This window comes from Antennarius striatus, chromosome 19 (assembly GCF_040054535.1).
Source record: "Antennarius striatus isolate MH-2024 chromosome 19, ASM4005453v1, whole genome shotgun sequence".
Lineage (NCBI taxonomy): Eukaryota > Metazoa > Chordata > Actinopteri > Lophiiformes > Antennariidae > Antennarius > Antennarius striatus.
Genome location: NC_090794.1, coordinates 4153723 through 4177772, shown reverse-complemented (window position 1 = coordinate 4177772; position 24050 = coordinate 4153723). Strand labels below are relative to the sequence as shown.

Sequence of the window (24050 nt, the reverse complement as noted above, 5' to 3'; positions counted from 1 at the left end):
CCATTCCATTTGCCAGGACCAAGAGGAGACATTTAATTTCTCAGATGTGCAAAGAGAAGATATTGCTGAAATTGATCGACCATCAGATAATAAGGTATATAGACTCGTAATTCTAGTGACTGAACTTGTTTACTGATTTTTTTGTACATTAAAGTCTCAATTTACTTCTTCATGCTCTAAAGAGTCCACATGTTTCTTCGGAAATGGAGACAAGAGTTGATCAAACTGATTTGGATGCAGAAGATTCAGGAAGTATTGGAGCTGGTGTCATGACCACAGATTCCAAAGAGGATGCTGACAAAGTATTTGGTCCCGTTGAATCGATCAGTGCTGCACATGAAGACAGTTTTAATACGAGGATCCGATGTGGATCACAGACATGTCACCAGGAAGATCTGGTGAGTGTCAGATAAATATGAGATGCTCTATTAAAAACGTTTATTCATTTTCCATCCTGCTTTTTCTGGGTCACGGAGGTTGTTGGAGTCCCAGCAGCCTTAGCGTCCAGTGTTTTGTTGATGTGACATTCTCATAATACACAACAGAAATGACAAAGCATTGTCCATCTAACTTATTTTCCTTTGTTTGTCTTTTTTATTTCCTTTGCTCTAAACATGTTGAAGGATCAGAATGAAGTCGTCAATCAAAGTGATTCCCTGAAGAAGTCGTCTGAGGTGCCCATCAGGTAAAAGAAATAGTGTCACCAATTTAAGGCTAGCTCACACACAGGTAGCATAGCGTGATGCACTCAGGCAGATTGTCTGTGTTCCTATTGGTCGTTAGGTTGGTTGGAAGTGAAGGTGACGGTGAGGTGCAGCAGAGGTGGACCCAACTCGGTACCCAAATCTCTCAGAAAACGAGCACTTTGGAAAAAGAGGAGAAGGAGCATCACACCTCCTTCAGCTCAGACGATGAAGGGAGTTATGGACAGGTGACACAATACAGAAAACATCACATCAAGAATGCACAATAGTGGTGAATTCCAATTATCTCTGCAAGCATCTTTCTTCTCTTTTATATTTTGACTAGACTGCAGAAAAAGAGATGACATCATCGGAGTCGGTTTCTGCTGCTCTCCAGCAGACGCTTGAGTCCATCGCCGTGCTGAGACAAAGAGTAGGTGCTTTATGACTTGAGCTGAACTTCAGTCTTACATTCTTGGTCAGAAGGAATTTAAATAATATAATAATAATAATAATATAATAATAATAATAACCAGCTATAACAAAAAAAGATCTGCATCTATGAAAATGTGTCAATAATTGCAATGCACTAATAAATAATCACGTATTATGGTTATTTACGTAAAAGAGCAGATTAAAGGTCTTGTATTGATTCTTTTCTTCATCATTATAACTATTAGAATCATTCTGTCGCCTCTGTTCTTGAATCAGGAGCTTTCTTCAGACCAGCTGTGTTTTCTGGATGAGTTTGAACTGGAAAAAAATGAGATATTCCCCGGCATTAAGGATGCTCCCAGTTTGGAGGTAGTTCAGTTATTATTTTTATTATTATTTTGAAGTAAATATGAAACAGAATAATGTCGTTTTCCCTGTCATTCTTTTAATTAGAAACCAGCCATTCCAAGTCTTAACCACACACTTGTGTCAAAGCAGAAGTGATGCACGTTCTCTTTCCAAACTTGAGAGTATTCCCCCTAAACTTTGTGCTTCTCCCGCGTCTCTCAGCAGTGTGTTCAGGCCAGACATCTGAGGGAGAGTCCGGGGGGGAAAGAGCAGCTACAGCGAGTTTACCGGTCCTTGCTTCAGGGGATAACTGGCCTCCTGGAACTGGGTGAAGAATCCATAACAGAAGGGCAGATGAGCCCGGTTCACAGCTGCAGCCAACTTCATGCTGTTCTCTGCAGACGCCAGGTATCTCACTGTGCTTTCAACAAGTTCTTCAAAGGGCAGGCAAAGACTGGATTTAAGAGAGACACTTTCCCAAGAGTGTGTAAAAGCCTCTTGATGATTTTAAGAGAAGTCCAGCATTGAAAGCAGCTGATAATTAAAAGCCTGATCTGTTTTCTCTGACTGGTTCATTCGTGTAATAAAGCTGTGACATCTGGTTAATATCTATTTATGAATTTATTCCGGTCCTACTTTATAATTATTCCACTTTCAATCTGGTCTCTTGGTGAACCAGAAGCTCCTGCAGGTCCTCAGGTCTCAGTTGGCATTTGTGCAGAATCTGTTCCAACGTGAGCCAGAAGCGCTGAGGCGTCAGGAGGATGAGCGGGTACAGCTGGAAGTCAGAGCCAAAGCTTTGCTGCAACAGGCTCTGGAACAGGAAGTGGCTTCTCAAAGGAGCGTTGGGGTTTGTAGTGCACATTCGCTACCGGCGATATGAATTCATACATAAACAAAAAGTGGATTTTCTCATGAAATGATTTTCCTGTATTGAATGTGTGTGTGTGTGTGTGTCTTGTGTGTCGACGCATCAAACGATGACACTGATGAGAGGGGTTGGTGTCTGCAACCTGCTGCAGGAGCGGACCCGGTGGGAGGGTAATTGTGGACGAGTCGGCAGGCTGCTGGATGATCTGGAGGCCTTCATCAGCTGCGAGGCACCGGAGGATGACGATGAGACCTTAAGACAACATCAACTAGATGTCTGCCAGGTAGATCCGCCACGCCGAGCGCAAACGTCCTGGATCTGCTTGTTTTCTCATCAGACTTTTCCTCAAAAAAGTTACTTTTTTAGACTCGTTTCATCTGCGATGATCTTCAATTTCTGATTTTTCACCTTTTCATGACGTGCAAAGGTGAAAAGGAGCGGTCTTGGTTAAATTAGCATCAAATAGAATAACTCATTTATATGCGAACATATTTTAAAGGTTTGAAGGGATTATTCTAAATGTTTTTGTCTGTTTTCTGATTTTGAAAAACTGAAAATTTGGAAACATAGTCATAACTAAAACAAATATCTTAAATATTATAAAATATTAAATTTAACTACAACTAAATATTAATCCCTCTAAAATCAATCAAATCAAATAATAAGCAATAATTTATTGTACTTCAGATGTCATCCTGGGAAGAATATGAAAAGATAATTTACAAATTAAAATTCATATCATCCCTTCCAGACCTCACACAGACGAAGATGTTTTTCAGACCCCTGTGTTGATCTGTTTAGACTTCCTTCTTTCCTGTCGCTGTTTCTCAGAATTAATTGTGCTTCATGCGTTACCATAGCAACTTAACACCACAATTTAATCTTTACGTCTTTTATAATCTTTGCATTTGAGTGTGGACATAATTTGTGATGAGTAATCTCACTGAGTCTTTTCACTCAGCTAAAGCTGTCCCAGCTGGATGAGAGCAGAGTGGCTTTAGGTCTGCTTCTGGATCGGGGGGAGGCGCTGCAGGCAGAGTCAGAGCGTTCCTCCACCGTCGCTCATGCAGGACGAGTTCTGGAGCTCCGGTGGCGGAGCGCCTGCAGGAGGACGGAGCAGGAGGTTCAGCGCCTCAGAGATATCCAGGACAGCCGGGTCAGGTGTGAAAGCTTCTCATTATTCCATTCTGTTTGATGGAAGACTTCATAACTATAGGTATATGTAAGATTAACCAAAATTATAATCCCTGCAGAATTTTTAAAGGAAAACACAGCTGTATAGGATGGAATATTATACCGTTCATCTCATTCTGGGGATGCATGGATAATATTCAATGAATAAATGTTCAAAATGAATCAATACTGTGCAGTTTGTTGTAACTGCAAAGTGTAAACTATCAATTTTTCTTTTTGCTTCTTTTTCTATTGATAGAAACTCAAGTGTAAAATATCAACATTTTCATTACATTTAATTTAATTTGAAAGCTTTAGTTTATTACGACAGTTTGAAAGCTCCAAAGACTTAATATGTCATTCATAATTTATTTTATAGTTATATTCAAAGAGATTCCCTTGCATTTAGTCAAGAATTGAGTGAAATGAACTGAATTTGGAGAATTTTGTTGCTAAATTCTCTCTTCATGAATTCCTCACACGTTCACACCTTCTAGTGTGCATTCATGGGGGCGGCAGTGGCTCAGCGGTAGAGCAGAGGTCTTGAAGACAGATCGCCCAGCCATCGGTGGATCGATTCCCGCTCCCGCCAGAACATCTCCGGAGTGTGAGCTGACGGTAGGAGGCGTCAGCTCACCTCCCAGCCACTGCCGAGGCGCCCTTCAGCAAGGCGCCGTCCCCCCTTACAAGCTGCTCTATTGGGGCGCACTCCAGGAAGCTGCTGCCCGTCACTCTGCCTCCCGATGTACAGCTTGATGTTGTGTTTGTATACTAACTGCATGATTACAGGCCCCTTTGTGTGCTGTGGTTGTTTCAGGGGCCTGTACATACATAGTGTGTGTGAAAAACTAACACAAAAAATGTAACAAATGTACACCTGAGTGACAAATGTAATTTCCCCTAGGGGATCAATAAAGTGTATCTTCTTCTTCTTCTTCTTCTTCTTCTTCTTCATGACGTCACAACATCGGTGCTGGACCCATTCCAGATCCCCTAACTCACCATATTTCAGGCTGCAGCCTCGTTCTGCTCTGCTGGATCATCCGTCTGTTTCTCTCCATCCTCCCCAGATTCCAGGCGGACTTCGTCTCCGCCACTGAATGGCTGATTGGCGCCAGCCAGCACCTGACAGCCTGGTCCGACCTGGCCAACGCCTCTAATCTGAAGCAGGAGGCTGTTCGCCATCACCTTATCAAGCTGCTGGTAGGGCCGTCACACCCGAGCACACGTTTGTACGACAGGAACAGTTAAGGAGCGTCGCCCAGGAACAAAGTAGATGTTTCCACAGAGATTTAAAAGAGCATAAATCTACAGGATTAGAGATGAAGACCAAAGAGATTGTTGAGTTTATAATAAGGAGCCTTAGATAACTATCAAAAGAAGGAGGACAGCTAACAGTAATTTACTTTTTTACCATAATTTAATGTTTTCTTTGCTGTATACTTACATATTTATGCTATTTTAGGGTTTTTACAGTTGTTGCACTTTGCTAACTTTACTTCTAAGGAAAATGAGATCCCTGTTATTGACAGAATCTATATGAGTGACAATTGAGTTGCTGTAAAGAGATATATTCAAATTAAAATTCAAAAAACTTTATTTGTCCCCAATTGAAAGTACATAAAGCAGTAAAATACACAAAAAAGAAAAATAAAATAAAATAAAGCACATAAAGCAGTGAAATATACAATAAAAATAAAAGTAAAATATAAACAGTTATGTGCAATGAGCCAATAAATATATTAAAAAAAACGTAAAAATTGTTAAACTATAGAAATATAAAGATATGTGTCAGAAAATCTTTAAATCACTACAATTAAAGCTCTGAAAACGTTGATGATAGACACATGTTCTGATTGGTTGGGACCGCTCAGGACTTCTCCATGGAGACTGAAGCCATGTCCGTGAAGCGGGAGGCTGCATCAAAGGGAGCTGCTCACCTGCTCCGATTGAGGGATGCTGATTGGCCAGTTCTGACAACTGATCTCCCCCAGATGGAGGTCAACTGGAACCAGCTGACCTCTGACCTCTCCAAGGTTCAAAGTCAGCTGCAGCAGGTACAAAATCACATCAGTCCATTCCAAGTGATTAAACCTCATCTTTTTCCAGTCCTCTGATGAATTATAGAACAATGATCCAACTGCTGTCGGTGTTGAGAAATCCCCTCTTGCTAAAGGGGAGTCCGGACGCTGCTGAAACAGGTTTGGAATGATTGAGGACATTTGGGAGGACTTAAAAAAAGAGGTGAAGGACGCTTTTTAATTTTTCCTCACCGTTTATCATCAGTGAATGGAACCAGAGATTGTACCTGAAGCTTATTACACCGGTTCTGTCAGGTTTGTCTCCAGGAGATCTTATCTAATGAATAAATGTAGAGACTAAATACTGTAAAATATAGAAGCATTCATGCAAACTTCAGTATTAAGCTTTACTGAACTCCATGATTGAAATCCAACTGTAATTTCAACCTCTATGTTCTTTGTTGTGATGGTTGACCCATAGCTGGTGCATGAGATCAGCGATCGACCCTCCAGCTGCACCTGAGAAAGTCACTTTCATCTCTTTTGCTAGCGGCTGCTGCCGTCGCCGCCGCCGCTGACGCTGCTGTGTGACCTGGAGGACTGGCTGAAGAAACTGGTGACTCGTCAAAACCAGGAGAAAGAAATGCTTCATCAGGCCAAAGATTGCGCTCAGATCACCGAAAGCCTGCAGCGCTACCGGGTACTTATATCCACTTTAAATTTATCCATGCATCTCTATTAGGACGGTTATTTCAATGTTATTACCCAGATGTAAATTCTTTATTTTCTGTTTGACTTTCTATTCAAATTCAAATCCAGAACTTTACTTTGAAAGGCAAAGATAAATGGAAAAACATTAAACTCCTTGAGAAGCACTACCTTCACTTTTTCTGCTTTCCTGTCATTTGCATTGATTTTTGCGTGCGTGATTGTGTTGCAGGAGTTAAAGGCGGGCGTCATCACCGGGCAGCTCCTGCTCGATTTCCTGGGCCAGTCTGAGCCCCGGCTGGTCGTCCAGGCTCTGAGCGATGAACACACGGCGTTTGCAGAGAAGCTCGGCGCCCTAAAACTGCAGTGGCTGCAGGTCCAGATAGATCTGGAGAGCCAGGTGAGTTGTCGTAGCTACAATTCAATTTACACCAGCAACATTTGGAAATGTTCTCCTCTCTCTTTCAGATTCGTGAAGCCGAACAGATGCGTCACACTTGCACAGACAGAGAGAGGAAGTTGAGGCGTTTTAGTAGCTGGATAGAGCGGCAGAAGAAGAAACTGGATCTGAGGAAACATCCCACCGGTCAGACTCTGGCTGGGATGGACCTGCTGGATCTGGAGGTACGGCCACAGAAACGGCAGCAGCAGAACCAGAACGTCCTGCTGCTGTCCTCTGATCTGAGTTTGTTCTTCTTCCAGGCCACTGAGGGCAGAGCCAGCGAAGTTGCTGCATCTCTGCAGGAGTTAAAGGCCACACGAGCGCATGTGGAGAAGAGAAAACATCATCCTTGTGATGTGTCCTTCTCCGAACGGACCGAGAGCGTTCGTGAGGCCTGTGGGGATCTCAGTCAGCAGGTAAAACTAGACATATATATATATATATATAAATAAATATAAATGTGCAAAAAGCAGATTGAAAAATATGGTGAGTGGGAGAGGCCTCTGCAAAACGTCTGCTTGGGTTTGAAAAGTGTGTCTGTCTCTTTAAATATGCAACAACAAATAATTTTAATTAAATAGATTATGAATTAATTATTACATAATTATAGTAATGACATCACTAAACCCGTCTGATTTATAGATCAAAGATCTGAGACCAGCTCTCCACCAGTCGCTGGAGGAGTTGAGATGTTTCCAGGGTCACCTGAGGGAGGTTTCTCTGCTCACCACTAGGATGCGCTGTTCTCTAAACCATCAGGTTTCGTTCTCCCTGAAGCAAACAGAAGGATGCATGGACCTCCTTCAGGTGAGAACAAACACTGACTTTAAAGTCTGAAGAATAAATGATCACACGATCATCACAGTCGTTCACAGATTATAATTAAAAAGTCAAAAGTATTTCTTCACATGCAGCTGCTCCAGGAGCAGGTGGGAAAAGGGGAGGAACTCTGGGTGTCGGTGGACCAATCCTATCAGAGACTGGTGGAGTTTGTTCCACGTGGAACATCTCAGGCTCTGGAGGAACAAATGGAAGGAGAACGAAAACGGTCAGGATCACCACTTCATCTCCAAATGATCTCAATGATCAAATTGATCGATGTTCTTAAAAATGAGATGTTTTTTGTGTTGATCTCAGGTGGACGGAGGTGGTGCAGGAGCTAAAGGAGAAGCACCTGAAGACTGGGGAGACACTGAACCTTTGGGAACAGTACAGCCACCTCTCTGATGGATGCTGCCGGCGTCTGACAACGCTGTGGCGTCAGTGGGAGGAGAGACTGAAAAGCAGCACGACATCTGAAAATGTAAGAATTAATTTTGTTGACATAAAGATGATCTCCAGATGTTTTGGTGCAATTTTTCCTCATTCCTTCCCTCTATTAAAACTAAACTGAAAGGTATACCTTACAATATTTAATTCTCATGAAACTTTTCCTTTCCAATCATTTTGTAATCTGTGGTTTTTGATGTGTTTCACGATGATAGAATAGCAGCCAGTTCTAAACAAGAGACGCTTCATTAAGTAGACCTTCATTGTCTGTTTTATCTCTGTGTTTTTCTGGCTCTCATGAGCAGCAGCTGCAGGAAGCTGTTGAGGATTTGCGAAGCGCCGCGGATGATGTTTATTCCGCTTCAGAGAGCCTCATTGGACGGCTTGAACCACGGGCCGCAAGTTTAATCCAATCAGAGACCAGGTCGATGTCACGTGACATCTTGCTGCTCAGACGGGCAACATCAGGAGAAGTGATGGTGAAGAAACCAGGCTTCATATCAACTCAACATATTAATTCTTTTACTAGGAGGGACTGGCTTTAGAACTTCAGGTCAACACAAAGATCACATTTCTATTTGCAGGAAGACGTGGAGGAAAAGAAACTATTAGACAGCCGACTCGATGCCCTTGAAAAAGAGACACAGAACATTCAGAGCAAACTTAAAACTGGCTTCCAGGACGAAGATGCCGCAAAGGTTGGACTTTTTTTCTGCACAGCTTTCCAAAGATATGTGTGAAATTCATTTTACAAAAGTATAAGTCTAGACTTTTCTTAAATAATCCCAAAATCACAAGTAAACCAGTTATAGCTGTTGCAGTAATATTTGCCAAAATATTATCTAAAATTCAAATGTTATAGCCCGCAGACTACAGACTTTACATTCCCTGAAACCCACAAAATTATGGGAGCAGTATTCCCAAAAAATAAAATACATTTTAGCCCCAAATAAGTACCAGACAAAAGATAATATAATATTGCATTCCATATTTAATATATTACTTCTCCTGTTATAATCGTGGGACGAAAGGGTCTGTCAATCATCATCCTTGCGTTGCTGTTCTGTTCTGTTTTGTTTGGTCATTTTTTTAGCAGGTTCTTTCGGACCTCGGCGTTCTGTTTGCGTCACTGGTTGGCCTCAGGGAGATGAGTCACGCGAGTCTCGACAGCCACGAGTCTCAGAGACTCCACATGCTCAACAGGCAGTGGGTTGAAAGCATGACTCACATGTCTGATGTGAACAGGTGAGAGGGTTCAGCTCAGACGGACGGGCACATTAAAAACCTGAGTGCAGAGCTTTGATTGCCCCCCAAAAAAAGCTTTAGAGCTTTTGCAGAAATTCAGACTTGTTATGTTACAAGACGTGCAAAAAACAGTGCAATGTGTCTTATAATGATTTTTTTTTGCACCTATCCTGATGTTTGCATTTTAATTGAAGTATCTGGTTGATGGTATTTCCTCCTATAAAGTGTGTTTTCCTGTGTTTTTCCTTCAGACAGCTGCAGGCCGAGCGCCAGCGTTCCCAGAGCTTTCAGGAGAAGTGTCTCAACCTGTCGTCCATCCAGAAGACGCTGGAGGAGGCATCGTCCAAAAAACCTCAGAGTTACTCCGTCCTCCAGGAGACGCTGATCGTCCAGCAGGTGCAAGAACATACATTATGATCCGACCAATCAGAGCCCAGTATCTAACGGCTCTGGGAATGACGTTCTCTGTGACTTTTAAACATGTAAATTCAATTTTTTTTAGATTCTTAACATCATATTTTCTTATATTTCCTTTAAAGGCTGGTGTTGTAATGTTTTTTTTTTTTTGATATCATAGCTTTACCTCCTAACTGTAGATGAATCTGTTATTCATTTATATTCTATTTGTGCTTAACTTTACTAAAGAAATGTTCTTTTATAGCAGGAGGCACAGTTTCCTATCTGTCTGTGATTACAGCGGGGCGATGGGCGGCTGCATTTCTTTCTTGCCGAATGTTATTTTGTCTTGAACCCACGCTGGTATCGCTGCTGCGTCAAAGAAAAATTCTGATGCGGGAAACTGATTGCGTTTCTGCTCCTGTTGCTCTCTCTCGCTCCCACAGCAGCTTGAGACCGAAATCATCAGCGGACGCCGGCTCCTGCACGGTCTTCTCCTCGATGCGATCGAATCCACGGAAAAAGAAACAGGACAGAAAAGGCAAGGGATAGAGAAGCAGTTTATTCCCAAATGGATAAAAATCCTGTCATGAAACTTCATGTTTGAGGGCTCAAATACCTGCATGTGCCTTTTGTTTAAAAATCCACTCTAGGGCTTCATTTTTGCCTCCGTTAAGTAGAAAAAGAAATTCAGTAAATTCTGTTTTCTCAGATTTATCCTTCTCTAATTCATTTGAACAGCGGGCTTCACATGATGGCACCAAATTAAATTTCATCATCAATCTATCCTCAAGTCCAGTTTAGATCAGTAATAGAAAGAGCCGTGTTTTTGTGTCTATATTTCCATGTATGCTTGCATGAGGATGCTTCAATGTGACTGGGCCGGAGTTCTGTGGGATTAATAACCCGATAAATTAAAAGGATTTATGTTATAACAGAGAAACAAGCAAACACATTTTTTTTTCTGTGTAACTGTAATGTTTGTAACTTAAAGTAATAAACTCAGCATCATTCAACAATAAAGAATAGTTACATTAATTTGACATTTATTTTATATTAAATTGAGTTACATTTAGTTACATTTATTAGTTACATCTGGCCCTTTGTTTACAGCCATGATGCTGATGTGGCCCCTCTGTGAAAATGAGTTCGACACCCCGGTTCTAGCTGCAGCAGAGACTCCTTTGGTAAACGTGCCTCTTGTGCTGCCACTGGTCTCGGTCTGTAAAAAAAAGCCACAGAAAAGCTTTTTGGTTTGGCGGAACTCCTGAGAGATGCATTCAAACTACTCTGTCAGCCACTACTACTGGCCAGTACGGCTTACTGGCACTAGTTTGACTGTGGATGCTTTGCCACAGAGCAGCTCTGGTAGTCAGTAAGTTATTAGAGCGTGTTGATTTGTAGTCTTCTATTCCTCCCAGACCCTGTCAGCTGATAAAGTAATAAGATTTGAGGTTTTCCTCTCGCATTCCTCCTTTGGCTTATGAGGATTCTGTGTGTTGTGTTGTGTTGTACATGTACGCACAACAAACTACAGCGAGTGCAGGTGTTTCCTACCATAGAAGAGTTATGCCCTCTTTCATACGTCTTAAATCACTTTTTTTTTTTTTTGCAGTCTTTGGAAAGTTTGGAAAGCTTTTTATGTTTTCTTTTAAAGGAGCAGAAATAAAACTTCCCCTCTTACCCCCGCTGAGATTGTAATTTATTAAAAGTACTAAAACCCTGCTGATCTTGTATTGATTTTGCAATAGCTCTGTTAAAGGAGATGACAGTTTAACAAAAGCCCACAGAGATCGCTGAATTGCTCAAATCATCACGTTTTATAGTGAAATCCTGACGTGTTTTTGGATGTTACTGTGTTTGCACTGGTTTTTGTCTCTAAGTATGAACCTCTTGTGTTGCTCCTGCACAGATCTGAACTCCTGGAACAAGCAGCCTGCATGAAGGAGGGCTGGTTCAGCTCCGTGGCTCAGATTCACCAGTATAGAAACTGGTTGAAAGAGCAGCTGAAACACTGGAGGGTCTTCAAACATGGTTTGAAACTTCTGTGGAGGCTGATGAAGAATATTGACCCCTTGCTACACACTGCTGATGCTGATCTGCAGTTATGGAGCTGTATGAACGACCGCCAGGTTAGCTTGTGTGTGTGTGTGTGTGTGTGTGTGTGTGTGTGTGTGTGTGTGTTTGTGTGTGCAACTGGAAATTTGCATTTTTATGTATGAATCATGCGATTATTTAAAATGCAAAACCCAAATTTCTGTTTTCTCCTCACATATTTCACAGAATGTGGACGGTGTTCTTGGTTTGCACAGCGCCCTTTATGCCCAGACGCTGGAAGCTGGCGGACGGTTACTCGAAACCATGACAGAATCGGAGTGTCAGACCCGGATTCAGTCAGAGATCCGGGCCGTACAGGAAGCCTGGGGGGGAACCGCCTCGGCGCTGGAGAGGAGACGAAACACAGTCAACGCCATCGTCCAGGTAAGACTTAACCCTGACTTTATATTCAAGAAAATGTGTTCACTGATAAAACACATAGAATCAGACGATGGAATAAAACCCCAATGAACCTAAAGTAATACGCTAAAAATTTTTTAATTTCAGTATAAAAAGATATTATAAATTTATACAAAATCATAGAAAATAAAATAAAATAAATAATTTTTCATATTGGCGATAAATGCATGATTCAATCCAAAAGATGTGTTACCGCAGCAGTAAGGCAGTATGAGTAGGTCAGCTTGGCATGACCCACATCTAGAGACCACACACACACACACACACACACACACACACACACACACACACACACACACACACACACACACACACATACACACACATGCACACAGGAGCCAAGACGGATCAAAAAGAAGCTCAAATCTACCCATGATCCACATCCAGAAACAGCTGGTTAGCAGTTCGTCCATCACTTTTCCACTGCAGCGATCACACCCACACACACACACCCACACACACCCACACACACACACACACACCTCACAGAAGTGCAAAAGCATGCGTAATATCACATTTATCAACATATTAGAGTAGAATTTACACACGTATAATGAGTAAGAGGTGTTTGAGTGCTGTTACATCAGTTAACTCATGTGACTGATGGGTGTTTTCTGAATGACATCAGGGCTTCACAGCTTTGTGAACTGTGTTCATGTGAACAGTAAGGTCAGAGAAAGTTGTGTTAACCCCTTTAAGCTAAACAGGATCCAACAGGGGGAGAAGGAAATCCCTCTGAGCGGCGTCACAAAGAGAGGAGCGTCAATGCACAAAGCGGGACAGACAGCAAGACACCACCTTCATCACACGGAGGACATCTTTGTTGTTTTTCGTCTCATTATTTAGAAATGGTCCCGGTGTCAGGACCGGATCGCCGTCACCATGTCGGAACTGGACGAGCTGGAAACCAAGTTAAAACCGGAGCTGCTGGAAAGACCAGAGAGCGCTGAGGCCAAAGCTGTCATTCAGGTGATTGGATGCATGCAGGCTGTGTTCAAAAAACACGATTGTATTCTTATTCCTAACGGCTGCAAGCAAATAAATCACATTCCACGCGTGTTTTTTTACTCCCTATATTCTCATTTCTTTTGAAAATGTGAAATTTTCCACACCTTTATCAGCACCGGAGAAATGATCTGTTTTGTCTGCGTTATGATGAAACCATTTGAGAAATGCAAAGAAATAAAGATTTTGTTCGGTTTTATTTAGTATAAAGTATTTTAAAACTGTAATACATTTACTGAAAATCATTGCATCTCCTTATGTCCCCATCTTTAAAATAAGACCATCTACTGTCATTCCATTCCTAAGGACTTATGGGTCCTGCTGCCATACAAAAAGGTTAGTCCATCCTGGTTGCCATGGAGACTCCAGGGATCTTTTAATCGACGGTCCATCATTTTAACACCTAAAGTTTCCACATGTCCCAATAACTCAACCCCAACAGTAGCTACCCCCATTACACCGGAGTCTGCCCCCGCCTTTCCCTCATTTAATACCCCCATGCTTTCACTCCCCTCCCCTTTGGCGCCCTCGCTCCCCTCCCCCTGTCCCGTCCACAAGTCCTTTAATCTGGACAGTCGGAGTGAGAACGAGGGAGAAGTGTGAGTCCGCTGGATGTAAATGGCGATCTGAAGGGCGTTGTGTGTGTGTGTGTGTGTGTGTGTGTGTGTTTGGATGTGATGCAGGAGGCTGAGCTCTCTCTGCAGGGTTTGGCTGGAGGGTTGAGGGAACTGGCCCCCATGAAGACGGACCTGTCCCGGTGCGTTCCTGCCGGCGACTCGGCTCTGCTGGAGCAACAGCTGGAGCGGCTCCACATACAGTGGGAAGAGATGTGTACGAAGGTGAGAGGAACAGGGGGGTGGGGGTGGGGGGGGGCAGGTGTCGAACTGAACGTTCTGCACCTCATTCATTTAAACAGTCACTTGAAAACTTTCTGGGTTGTAATTAACTCCAGTCACATTGTCCTGAACAGTCACACAAAAACAGACTGTTGATTGTGTTCCAGCGCTACTGTACACACACACACACACACACACACACACACACACACACACACACACACACACACACACACACACACACACACACACACACACACACACACACACACACACACACAGACTAACATTCCTACCGTTAATCCCGTTGGCTTGAACATAAACACACTGTTGTTCTTGAAGAACCAGAGCGTTCTGAGTGTGTTTTTATCAGTTGTCAACTAATTAACTTTTTTTAAGTATTGTTTCTTTGGATGCCTTTAAGTACATACAAATTAATTTTTTTAATTTATAAGGATTCCAAACTGAAAGGCCTCTGTCAATCAGTGTTTTCCATCAGTACATATATATATAAAGAAAGATGAATATTTTTCATTGCAAAGACATTTTTTTACGACATTTTATTCACTAAAATTTAAAACCGCTGCCAAAAAAAATGTAAAAAAATAAATAAAATTCAGTAATTCCTGACATGGTTGGGGGGAGGAGGGGGGGCTGGGTTAACAGGTTGTAGATGGGGGGGGAGGGGGGCAGTGGAATGGCACCGTTGAGCAGATGGCCTGGCTGGACTAAAGGGGTTGAAGGGACAAGCTCTATTGTTCCGGTGTGGGGGGAGCAAAACTCAACGCACCCCGAATCCTGCAGAGTCCAGAGAGCTCATCAGTGTTTAAAACCAAAGCAGGACTCAATTATATCACATAAACGTCGTGGTGAAATATATAGCTGATAAATTATAGCGGGTTTATACACAGCCGTGGGCTGGCTAAGCCCTTTAGCCTCAAAAAAAGAACAGCAACCCCCCCCTCCTCAGCTTTGTTATGGGGGTGTTTTCATGCCATTAAGCTGTCATCATTAGGAAAATGGACCTTGTTAATTTTATCATCCAGAGTCCCTTTGGGATTTTCTTCAATCCAGCTGATTGCTGACTCTGATACAGATTAAATGCTGCAGAGCGATGAAGAAAAAAAATTACTTTCATTTCATTTCCATCTATTGTTCCTTTTTAATAAGTTTTGAAAGCTACTTTTTTTTTATTTTTATTTTTTTACTCATGTTTACTTTGACCTTTGACCCGTCACTTCTATCCTTTTCCCAGGTATCCCAACGCGGGCAGGAAATCGCCGACCGTCTCAACGCCTGGACCATTTTCAACGACAAGAACAAGGAGTTCTGTGATTGGCTGACTCAGATGGAGGACAAGGTGTCTCACAGCGGCGACCTGAGCATCGAGGAAATGGTGGAGAAGCTGAAAAAGGTGCGAAATATGAAGGATCCGTACGGAGATCTTTTTGTCTTAAGATCTAGAAACAAAAAGTGTTGATCTGACATCAGAATTCATCTCAGCAATAATTGTTTTTGAGTATATTTATACAACCGTACATTGGTTTAAATTGGTTTAAACATTACAGGATCTTCTTTTGTGCGTTTGAATGAGATGAGATGATAAAAGACGGTTAAAGAATCACCCTTTTGATTGTGGTTTCTTGCAGGACTGCATGGAGGAAATCAACCTGTTCAGTGAGAATAAGAGCCACCTGAAGGAGCTGGGCGAGCAGCTGCTGCTGGCCAGCGACGAGGCCAAGCAGACGCAGGTTCACGGCTCGCTGCTGGAGGTCAACCGGCGCTGGCACGACCTCTTCCACCGCATCGAAGCCAGGTGAGAACAAGAAGAACCCAAAATAAAACGGATCTGGTGTTTTGTTGAGCCTGTCTGATGTCGTTTATGCGCAATCGAAGTGTGTGCACAATTGTGTGTGTAATGTTTACACACTCCAATCCCCCCCCACCCCACCCCACCTATTGTGAGCTCAAGCACCTTTCACAGCGAGCATCATTGAGTGGCTCTAACTGGGAGTCCTATAATTAAACTCTTCACCGTCTCCATCCACCTGCTGTTGAGTCGCTCAGGGTTTGCAGCTGTCAGGAATACACAGCTTGTAATGTACAGACTGTAAAATAAGCCCCTGTGATTATAAAATAACCCCCCCCCGCCCCCCCACAGACAGATGGAGAATCCTGTGGAAGAGCTGGATATACAAACCCCTCCCCACCACCACCTCCTCCACCAGAGACAGCCATGTTTAAGTCTCAGACGGGTCCATATGTCCTCGCTGACTCCCTCTTTCTTTCTCTGGCATGTCAGGATGGCAGGACACGATTGTGGTGGTGGGGGGGTTGGGGTTAACAGGGGAAGGGGCCGGTCTGTCGGCATGCATTAGTTCTGCATTAGACCTGGACTGGAACTGATAGAAGAGGAGGAATGTTGTTACCCAGAATCGTCCCATTCTGGTCCGTAAGAATCAAGAGGGATAGAATTTCCTTTTGAATCAGTGAAATCAGTGAAAACACGATGAAACGGTAACACAGACGACTCACTATCACGAGTGATCGTGACAAATCGATACCAGAAATGAGTCTGAGGCGAGATTAATAATGTTTACTGGAATGAAAATGGTAAAACTCACACCCCAGTATCGCTTCTTGGCAACTTTGAGAAAACTGTTGAAGGAAATTTCTTTTCTCCTCTTTCGTCTCCTTTCGTGTCTCCATCCACTCTGATAAATTAGACTATATAATTATCTTTAAGCTATAAGATAGTTATAAGATAGCGCTAGTTGCTAAACTGACCTTTTTTCCTTTTTGTTGCACTGAATTCATTTGACTTTGACACGATGAGTTAATCTAATAATTTCAAATTCAAAAAACTTTATTTGTCCCCAAGGGGCAATTGAAGGCACATAAAGCAGGATTGGTGCACAAAAAAGAAAAGCAAAGAGTGCAAAGAGCAAAAAACAGATTAAATACACAGAAAGCCAACACTAACACTAAAATACACAATAAAACAATAATAATAAATTGTGGTAATTCTTTATGCACGATGTGTTTCACTACACTTGCGCTTTAGAATAGTTGGGTGTGTTCACTCCAATGATTGGCTCATGTAAGATGTGTGTTCTGTAATGAATGCAGCCAAGTTAGAATTAAAGACCAAACATCTGAGTGCAGCAACAGGAGTAAATGTCAGCCGGCGTTTAGTCCTGGAGTAACTCGGAGCCCCCCTGCTGTCAGCTCCACTTTGTTCAGCTCGTCCATACATCCTCCCCTCATCCTCCACCTCTTTCCCGCCGTGTTTTCTCCAGCCTTTCTGTCCTTGCCCTCGTCCTCATCGGGGACCCCGGCCGGGGGTTTTGTGTCTTTGTTGGGCCTCCGCATGAGGTTGCTGGTCTTTGTTCGACTGTCAGAGGTAGCGAGGGAGCGAAAGGGAGGAGGAGGGGATTCAGCTGATTGTATCTACATAGGAGGAGGAGGAGGGGGGGGGCATAATTTACTATAACTCCATTACATCTTTATTGCATGGTTGTGACCACGAAAACACGTAAATCCACAGACAAACATGTGCTGACCACTTTCTGTACATCATTCTTTAAATTGTAGGAATTAGGAGGGATGAGTTTTTCATACAAAAACCAACAATCTGCAGCTTTTAAAAACATTCCTTTCATCAAAACATTTTATATATATATATATATATATATATATATATATATATATATATATATATATATATATATATATATATATATATATATATATATATATATATCACATTTTCTAATATATTCAGAATCCAAACTGACAACATGAAGAACCGTCACACAGCCGGCCCAGCGGGCAGCATCCTCGTCTCTTCCATGCTCTCTTCATGACATTCGCAGGTGCTTTTTAGAGCTGATTATTTCGGATGAGATCGTCTCCTTTTCAGTCTCAACAGGCGTGTTGGATCTTAACAGGACCGGAAGGATCAAGTGGGGAGCGGGTTGGTGCAGCTCCCATACAGGACACACTTCAGGCTTTTAAGCCACCCATGAGAGCTCGTATTGTCCCCCGTGTTGCCATGACTCCAGTCAGTTTGGCGTAGCTTGTGTGCGTGCGTGTGTGTGTGTAGTAACACACCGTGTGTGTTACCATGGTGACTTAAAGATCCTTCTTAATCGTTTCTCCTGTTCATACTTTCCTTTTGCTTTCATTTATCTTTTTCTTTTAACTTAAAATCCTATATTTCTTATTTCTTTATTTATTATACTTTTCTTTTCCAACAAAAATGATCCAAATCATCATCTATAACTTTGCCAATTTCCTTTGCATTTGAATCCTGTTTGTTCATGCTTGGGAGACATTTTTCTTCTTTTAAAATTTTTTATTTATTTTTTTAAAAGCAAAACCTTTATAAAGATCCTGTCAAGGCAGGCAGAAGGAGGTTGTTATCATGAATGTAAAGATGGTTTAAACAATCAAGATTCACTTGTTTGTTCTGGAGCTTTCATAGAGTATTATTATATAAAATAATCCATCTATAGATTTATGGCTGTGAAATAATTCTCTCTTGACCATCGTTTTTCTGACATAACTTCACTTCAACGAAACAGAAGTACTCACAGACGTTTTTATTAAATGTCACGACACCTTATGAAAGTGTGTGTGTGTGTGTGTGTGTTCAGGGTGAAGAAGCTGAAGGAGACCCTGGTGACGGTGCAGCAGCTGGATAAGAACATGAACAACCTCCGTTCGTGGCTCAGCCGCGTCGAGACGGAGTTGACCCGACCCGTCACCTACAGCGTTCTGCACCGCCAGGAGATCCAGAGGAGGCTGGCCGAGCAGCAGGTACCGGGAACACACACACCCGATAGAGCGCTTCACACACACCCGATAGAGCGCTTCACACACACCCGATAGAGCGCTTCACACTCATCCCACTGCTCTGCTTCACGTTTTTTAATTTGTTTGAAACTTTTCCAGTTTTATTGTCTCTCTTCCTTCATTTATAGTCCTTCAATAAATTAGAATTTTTCAGAATTCTGCACTCTTTGTCTTTCTTTTCCTCCTCTCTTCATGATTAATAATTCACACCCGTCCCTTTTGTTTAATTTGGGGAGTGGTCGTCACAGTGGAACCCCATCTGTGGGCTGATGATGAACACATGGTTGAACTGGTGTGGACCATGTCTGTACAGGAGCTGCAGAGGGACATAGAGCAGCACACGGAGGGGGTGGCGTCGGTCCTCAGCCTGTGTGACGTGTTGCTGCGGGATGAAGATGCTGCTGTCGCCACGGAGATGGAGGCTGACTCCCTGCAGGAGACTAGCTGCAGCCTGGACCAGCGCTGGAAGAGCATCTGCGCCATGGCTCTGGACAGGAGGCTGAGGTCAACACACACACACACGCACACACACACACACACACACAGTACGATGGGATAGTGGAAACTTCTATGCAAGGTTTTATGTTTCGTTAACTGTTCGTGAGTGTGACTCCGGCGCCTCATTGCAGGATCGAGGAGACGTGGAACTTGTGGTGCAAGTTCCTTGACGACTACTCGCGGTTTGAGGATTGGCTTAAGGTGGCCGAGAGGACGGCCGCCAACCCCAACTCAGCTGACGTCCTTTATACCGTCGCCAAGGAGGAGCTGAAGAAGTTTGAGGTCAGTTTAAGGACCAGAACCTTGGGGAAAACCTGCCTGAAGGTGTTTGATATGAGTTTTCACCAACAAATGTTGAGACTAGTCATTAGTCTCAACACAAAAAGCTTTTTTTTAATCCAAAAACCTGAAACAGTTGCAGATTTTTCAAACAGAATCTTCCTTCAACCTGTTATTCCTTCATATCAGGGCTTCCAAAGGCAGGTCCACGAGCGTCTGACCCAGCTGGAACTGGTCAACAACCAGTACCGCCGCCTAGCCAAGGAGAACCGCACCGACCGCGCCAGCCAGCTCAGAGCCATGGTCCACGAAGGCAACCGGCGCTGGGACGCCCTGCACCGCAGGGTGGCCGCCATTCTCCGCAGACTCAAGGTATAAACCTGATTATTCATCATTTCTAATATTATATCGTAACATGTCATGTTATAATATAAAACACACTCTTCTTTGCGTTCCTCTCAGTATTTTACCGGCCAGAGGGAGGAGTTCGAAGCCACCAGGGAGAGCATGCTGGTGTGGCTGACCGAGCTGGACCTGCAGCTCACCAACGTGGAGCACTTTTCAGAAAGCGACGTCCATCACAAGATACAACAGCTCAATGTGAGCCCCCCCACACACACACACACATCACCCCCATTTTTCTCCCACATAGACCTGACCCTGTTAGCACCAGTTTGATTCACGCCCTTCTTCCCACAGAGTTTCCAGAAGGAGATCACCCTGAACACAGAGCGCATTGACGGGCTGATCGTGTTTGGAGAGGGTCTGATCCAGAAGAGCTCGCCGCAGGACGCGGCGCTGATCGAGGACGAGCTGGAGGAGCTCCACTCCTACTGCCAGGAGGTTTTCAGCAGGCTGGTTCGCTTCCACCAGCGCCTCAGCCAGCCCCCGGTGAGCTGCGGCGCACGCCAACGCCTCTGTAGATTCTGGATTTCATTGGGAACTTCTTCTTTTTTTTTTTCCATTTCCCCTTGAAGAAGAAGAAGCAGCATGTTTCATGTTAATCCCTGATCCTGAGTCAGTTTTATAGGTTTGTTTGTGTTAAAAGTCAAATTAGGAGACTCATTAAATGAATGTAAACGTTAAAAAAAACAAAACTTCAGCAGATTAGGAAAGAAGTCCTTCATCATATTTGTCTTCATCGTTTCTCAGATGATCAAAGAGGAACCGGAGCTCTCTGCCTCCAGCTTCTCTCTGGAGTCCAGCTTGGAGCTGATTGGTCGACCTTGGCTGGTTCGGGGTCAGGGCAGCCTTCCGGCCACGCCCACCCACCTCTTGACGTCTCCGCTGGCGCGTTCGGGCCGGGAGACGCCGGTCAGCGTGGATTCCCTGCCGCTTGAGTGGGACCACACCGGAGACGTGGGGGGGTCGTCGTCACACGAGGATGAGGAGGAGGAGGAGGAAGACGAGGAGGGAGCGTACTTCAGCGCGCTGTCAGGTAGATTCAATCCCTAAATATGTTCCTCATCTGCTTTTAGCCCTACCAAAATAAAAGTCAACATCGGAATGAAATTTATGGATGTTAAACTTGATAAAATGACAAAACACACACACACACACACACACACACACACACACACACACACACACACACACACACACACACACACACACACACACACACCCTCTCTCCACGCAGATTCCACTGAGAGCCAGGAGGACTTTGTGGAAGCCCAGGAGGCGCTGCGAGCCCCCTCTCTGGGTAGGCTGCAGACAACCCCCCCCCCCCATCATAAATCTGCCTGCAGCTCCTGTGTCGCTGGTATCTTAACGCCTGTCGCGCTGCAGCCGCTTCCTGCATGCTGGTTTGGAGAATCCTGCAATGCAACAGAACATTTCAAACCTTTTTCTTTCTCTGATCTTTTTTTTTTTTTTTAATGGCTTTTCCTCATTTTGCACACACTGAGGCCTGAAGTCTAACTGGTTGGATGGTTGGATGAACGTTATCTGTTGGATTATTTTATAATCATAGTTTAGATTGTTCTATTTTCATACAAAACAGGTTGTAAAATTGCACAATATCCTCTTTTAGCTTCATCATCATCATCATTTTACATAACTTTATATCCCGTGATTCTTTGGGATGAACGCCAGCTCCTCTTTACTTTCTTCATCCACTCATGTTGATTTTTGCGATACGTTTTATTGCCATCTTTTGTGTTTGGATTGCGGGAAGAATCGTTGCCATGGTAATAACTGATAAACAGTCCTCTCCACTTGCTGTATTATTATCTGATGACTTCTAGACAGAAGCTTGAGTCTTCCTGCTCTCAGACGCGCCTTTCTGAGGCTTTTTGCATGGGGTGGCACCTTGGAAACTTTTAATCTGATTCCTGATCAGATTACATCAGATCCCAGATTATTCTGGTGTGAAACTGGTGAACATGTTTGGTCTTTTATGCCGATGGTTTAACTTGTTCCGTGTTTCAGTTTCCAGCAGGTCTATGGTCCTGTGTGAGTCTCCAAGATGGCGATTACAGGAAGACGTCCAGGCTGTCCTCCAACGCTCAGACGCTCCCTGTGAAGCTCCACCCACCATGACCAGCACCCCACTGAAGCAGGACTATGTACGTTTATAAAAAATACAATCAACCCCCTGAATAAAAGGAAACCACTGGTGCTAACGGTGTGTTTGTTTTGTCACCAGTTGTGTCTCACGTCTCAGTGCAGCAGCAGCAGCATGGAGGACTTTCAGGGGGTCTCACTAATATTCGATGATGATGATGATGATGATGAGCGGCAGGAGGAGGTCAGGCTGACCGGACTGACTGCCTCAGACAAACAGTCAGGTCAGAAAGCTGATTTAATTTAAGATATATTAGTTCTGGTTTCAAATCTTCTGAACTACAACCTCATTGGCTGAGATATCTGCATCCCATCATGTGTTTTGTGCTCCTTCAGGAGCGATGGAACGCTGGGAGACGCTCCAGGCTCGGTCCAGGAGCGACCTTTACTCCGGCCCTCAAGAGCCCCCCCAGCTGCTCACGGCCGACCTCGACGACATCACTTCCTGGTTGAAAAAGGTGATCCCAGTGTTAGAGCGTTCCCAGCAGCCCAACCCAGCAGACAGCGTGGAGGACGTGTCGGCCAGAGCCGAAGAGCTTAAGGTGAGGATTACATCCAGGTGCAGCAGATCTTCAGATAAACGTTCATTGATTGCATTGATGATTCTTCTCTCGCAGGAGATGCAGCAGACGTTTACACGTTACGAGTCCGTCATGCTATCTCTCAACATGCAAGCTCAGCAAGATCCTGATCTACAGGAGCGATTGGTGCGTCTGAACGGAGACTGGAGTCGAGCTCGAGACGGACTCCAGCAGAGGGATGTCAGTCTGAGGAAGATGCTGATGGGCTGCCAGGTGAGGGGAATCAATCACGCGGGATTTAATCCCACAGATTAAAGATCTGGAAATTGGAGTTATATGTAATATATGGAGGAGGGCTGTCATTCATGTTGCTATGCTCTGCCTTCATCCTCCATACAGGAGTTTCATGAGTCTCTCCACTCTCTGCTGCTGTGGCTGTCCCGGGCAGAGAGCAGATATCAGGCAGTGGACATCAGTGACCCCGACGTACCCGTCAGATCCCTGCAACGACAACACAAAACACTGACTGTAAGCAGATATGAACGCACACTGTCCAGCATTCACGTCCTTTCAGGATGCACCTTCACCACCTTGCTGTCTGCAGGATCTGCAGGCGGAGCTGCGGGTCAGGCAGACCCAGCAGACCTCCCTCCAGGCGCTGTGGGCTCAGCTCCGGCCCGAAGGGGAGACCGAGGAGACGGACGAGGTCCAGGAGAAACTCCACGTGACGGGTGGCAAGCTGGGTTTGCTGCTGAGGCAGGTGGAGCAGGACATCAGCGCCCTGAGACAACGGCTGGTAAGAGACGCCGGCATCCGGACCAGAAACTACATTTCCCACAATGCAGTAATTCAGCCGATTTTAGTGTTCAAACTTGTGTTTGACGTTATTTTTCTTTATTCTCTTGGATAGTTTGATCCTTGATTGATGGAGTTCTGTGGGTTTAATAACCTGACAAATTAAAATGATTTATGTAACAACAGAGAAACAAACATTTTGAATGTGTAACTGTAATGTTTGTAACTTGAATAAGTGATAAATTCAGAGTTATATAAAATTAATGAGTAGTGACATTTATTTTACATTACATTGAGTTGCTTTTAATTACATTTATAAGTTACATCTGGCCCTTTGAGGACAGCTGTGATGCTGATGTGGCCCTCAGTGAAAATGAGTTTGACCCCCCCTGATAAATACCGTCTCTACTAGGAGGTGGAAGTCAGTAACACGTCTGTCTTAAATTCAGGATTGTGGATCCGCATCGGAGTTTAAAGAGCAAAGAGCCGCTGCAGAGGCTCCTCAGGCGGCGACTCCCTCATACAAAGGTTCTTCTGCTCAGAGGTACTCACACACACACACACAACACCGGATCAATAATGACCG

At 43.8% G+C, this 24050-nt stretch overlaps 1 protein-coding gene across 7 annotated transcripts in view; it reads left to right on the top strand.

Annotated features, from left to right (window-relative positions):
- The window catches only part of syne2a (spectrin repeat containing, nuclear envelope 2a), a 34418-nt gene that overhangs the window by 10035 nt on the left and 333 nt on the right, over positions 1–24050 (top strand). For 4 of the 7 annotated variants that reach the window (XM_068342038.1, XM_068342031.1, XM_068342032.1 and 1 more), the window contains 45 exons: positions 17–94; positions 183–398; positions 624–685; positions 784–931; positions 1030–1116; positions 1395–1487; positions 1689–1874; positions 2146–2316; positions 2489–2620; positions 3299–3498; positions 4581–4713; positions 5385–5567; positions 6082–6231; positions 6472–6639; positions 6708–6863; positions 6942–7097; positions 7324–7488; positions 7596–7729; positions 7819–7984; positions 8256–8429; positions 8535–8648; positions 9044–9195; positions 9447–9591; positions 10038–10132; positions 11504–11723; positions 11875–12072; positions 12955–13077; positions 13797–13952; positions 15205–15363; positions 15599–15765; positions 18608–18770; positions 19120–19310; positions 19436–19586; positions 19773–19955; positions 20046–20183; positions 20283–20474; positions 20736–21021; positions 21223–21285; positions 22014–22150; positions 22231–22372; positions 22485–22690; positions 22766–22942; positions 23069–23197; positions 23274–23465; positions 23914–24008. In XM_068342038.1, coding sequence (XP_068198139.1) covers positions 17–94; positions 183–398; positions 624–685; positions 784–931; positions 1030–1116; positions 1395–1487; positions 1689–1874; positions 2146–2316; positions 2489–2620; positions 3299–3498; positions 4581–4713; positions 5385–5567; positions 6082–6231; positions 6472–6639; positions 6708–6863; positions 6942–7097; positions 7324–7488; positions 7596–7729; positions 7819–7984; positions 8256–8429; positions 8535–8648; positions 9044–9195; positions 9447–9591; positions 10038–10132; positions 11504–11723; positions 11875–12072; positions 12955–13077; positions 13797–13952; positions 15205–15363; positions 15599–15765; positions 18608–18770; positions 19120–19310; positions 19436–19586; positions 19773–19955; positions 20046–20183; positions 20283–20474; positions 20736–21021; positions 21223–21285; positions 22014–22150; positions 22231–22372; positions 22485–22690; positions 22766–22942; positions 23069–23197; positions 23274–23465; positions 23914–24008 — 6932 coding nt within the window. The remainder of the gene's footprint in view (positions 1–16; positions 95–182; positions 399–623; positions 686–783; positions 932–1029; positions 1117–1394; positions 1488–1688; positions 1875–2145; positions 2317–2488; positions 2621–3298; positions 3499–4580; positions 4714–5384; positions 5568–6081; positions 6232–6471; positions 6640–6707; positions 6864–6941; positions 7098–7323; positions 7489–7595; positions 7730–7818; positions 7985–8255; positions 8430–8534; positions 8649–9043; positions 9196–9446; positions 9592–10037; positions 10133–11503; positions 11724–11874; positions 12073–12954; positions 13078–13796; positions 13953–15204; positions 15364–15598; positions 15766–18607; positions 18771–19119; positions 19311–19435; positions 19587–19772; positions 19956–20045; positions 20184–20282; positions 20475–20735; positions 21022–21222; positions 21286–22013; positions 22151–22230; positions 22373–22484; positions 22691–22765; positions 22943–23068; positions 23198–23273; positions 23466–23913; positions 24009–24050) is intronic. The other 3 variants (XM_068342035.1, XM_068342036.1, XM_068342037.1) reach the window with 3 other exon arrangements.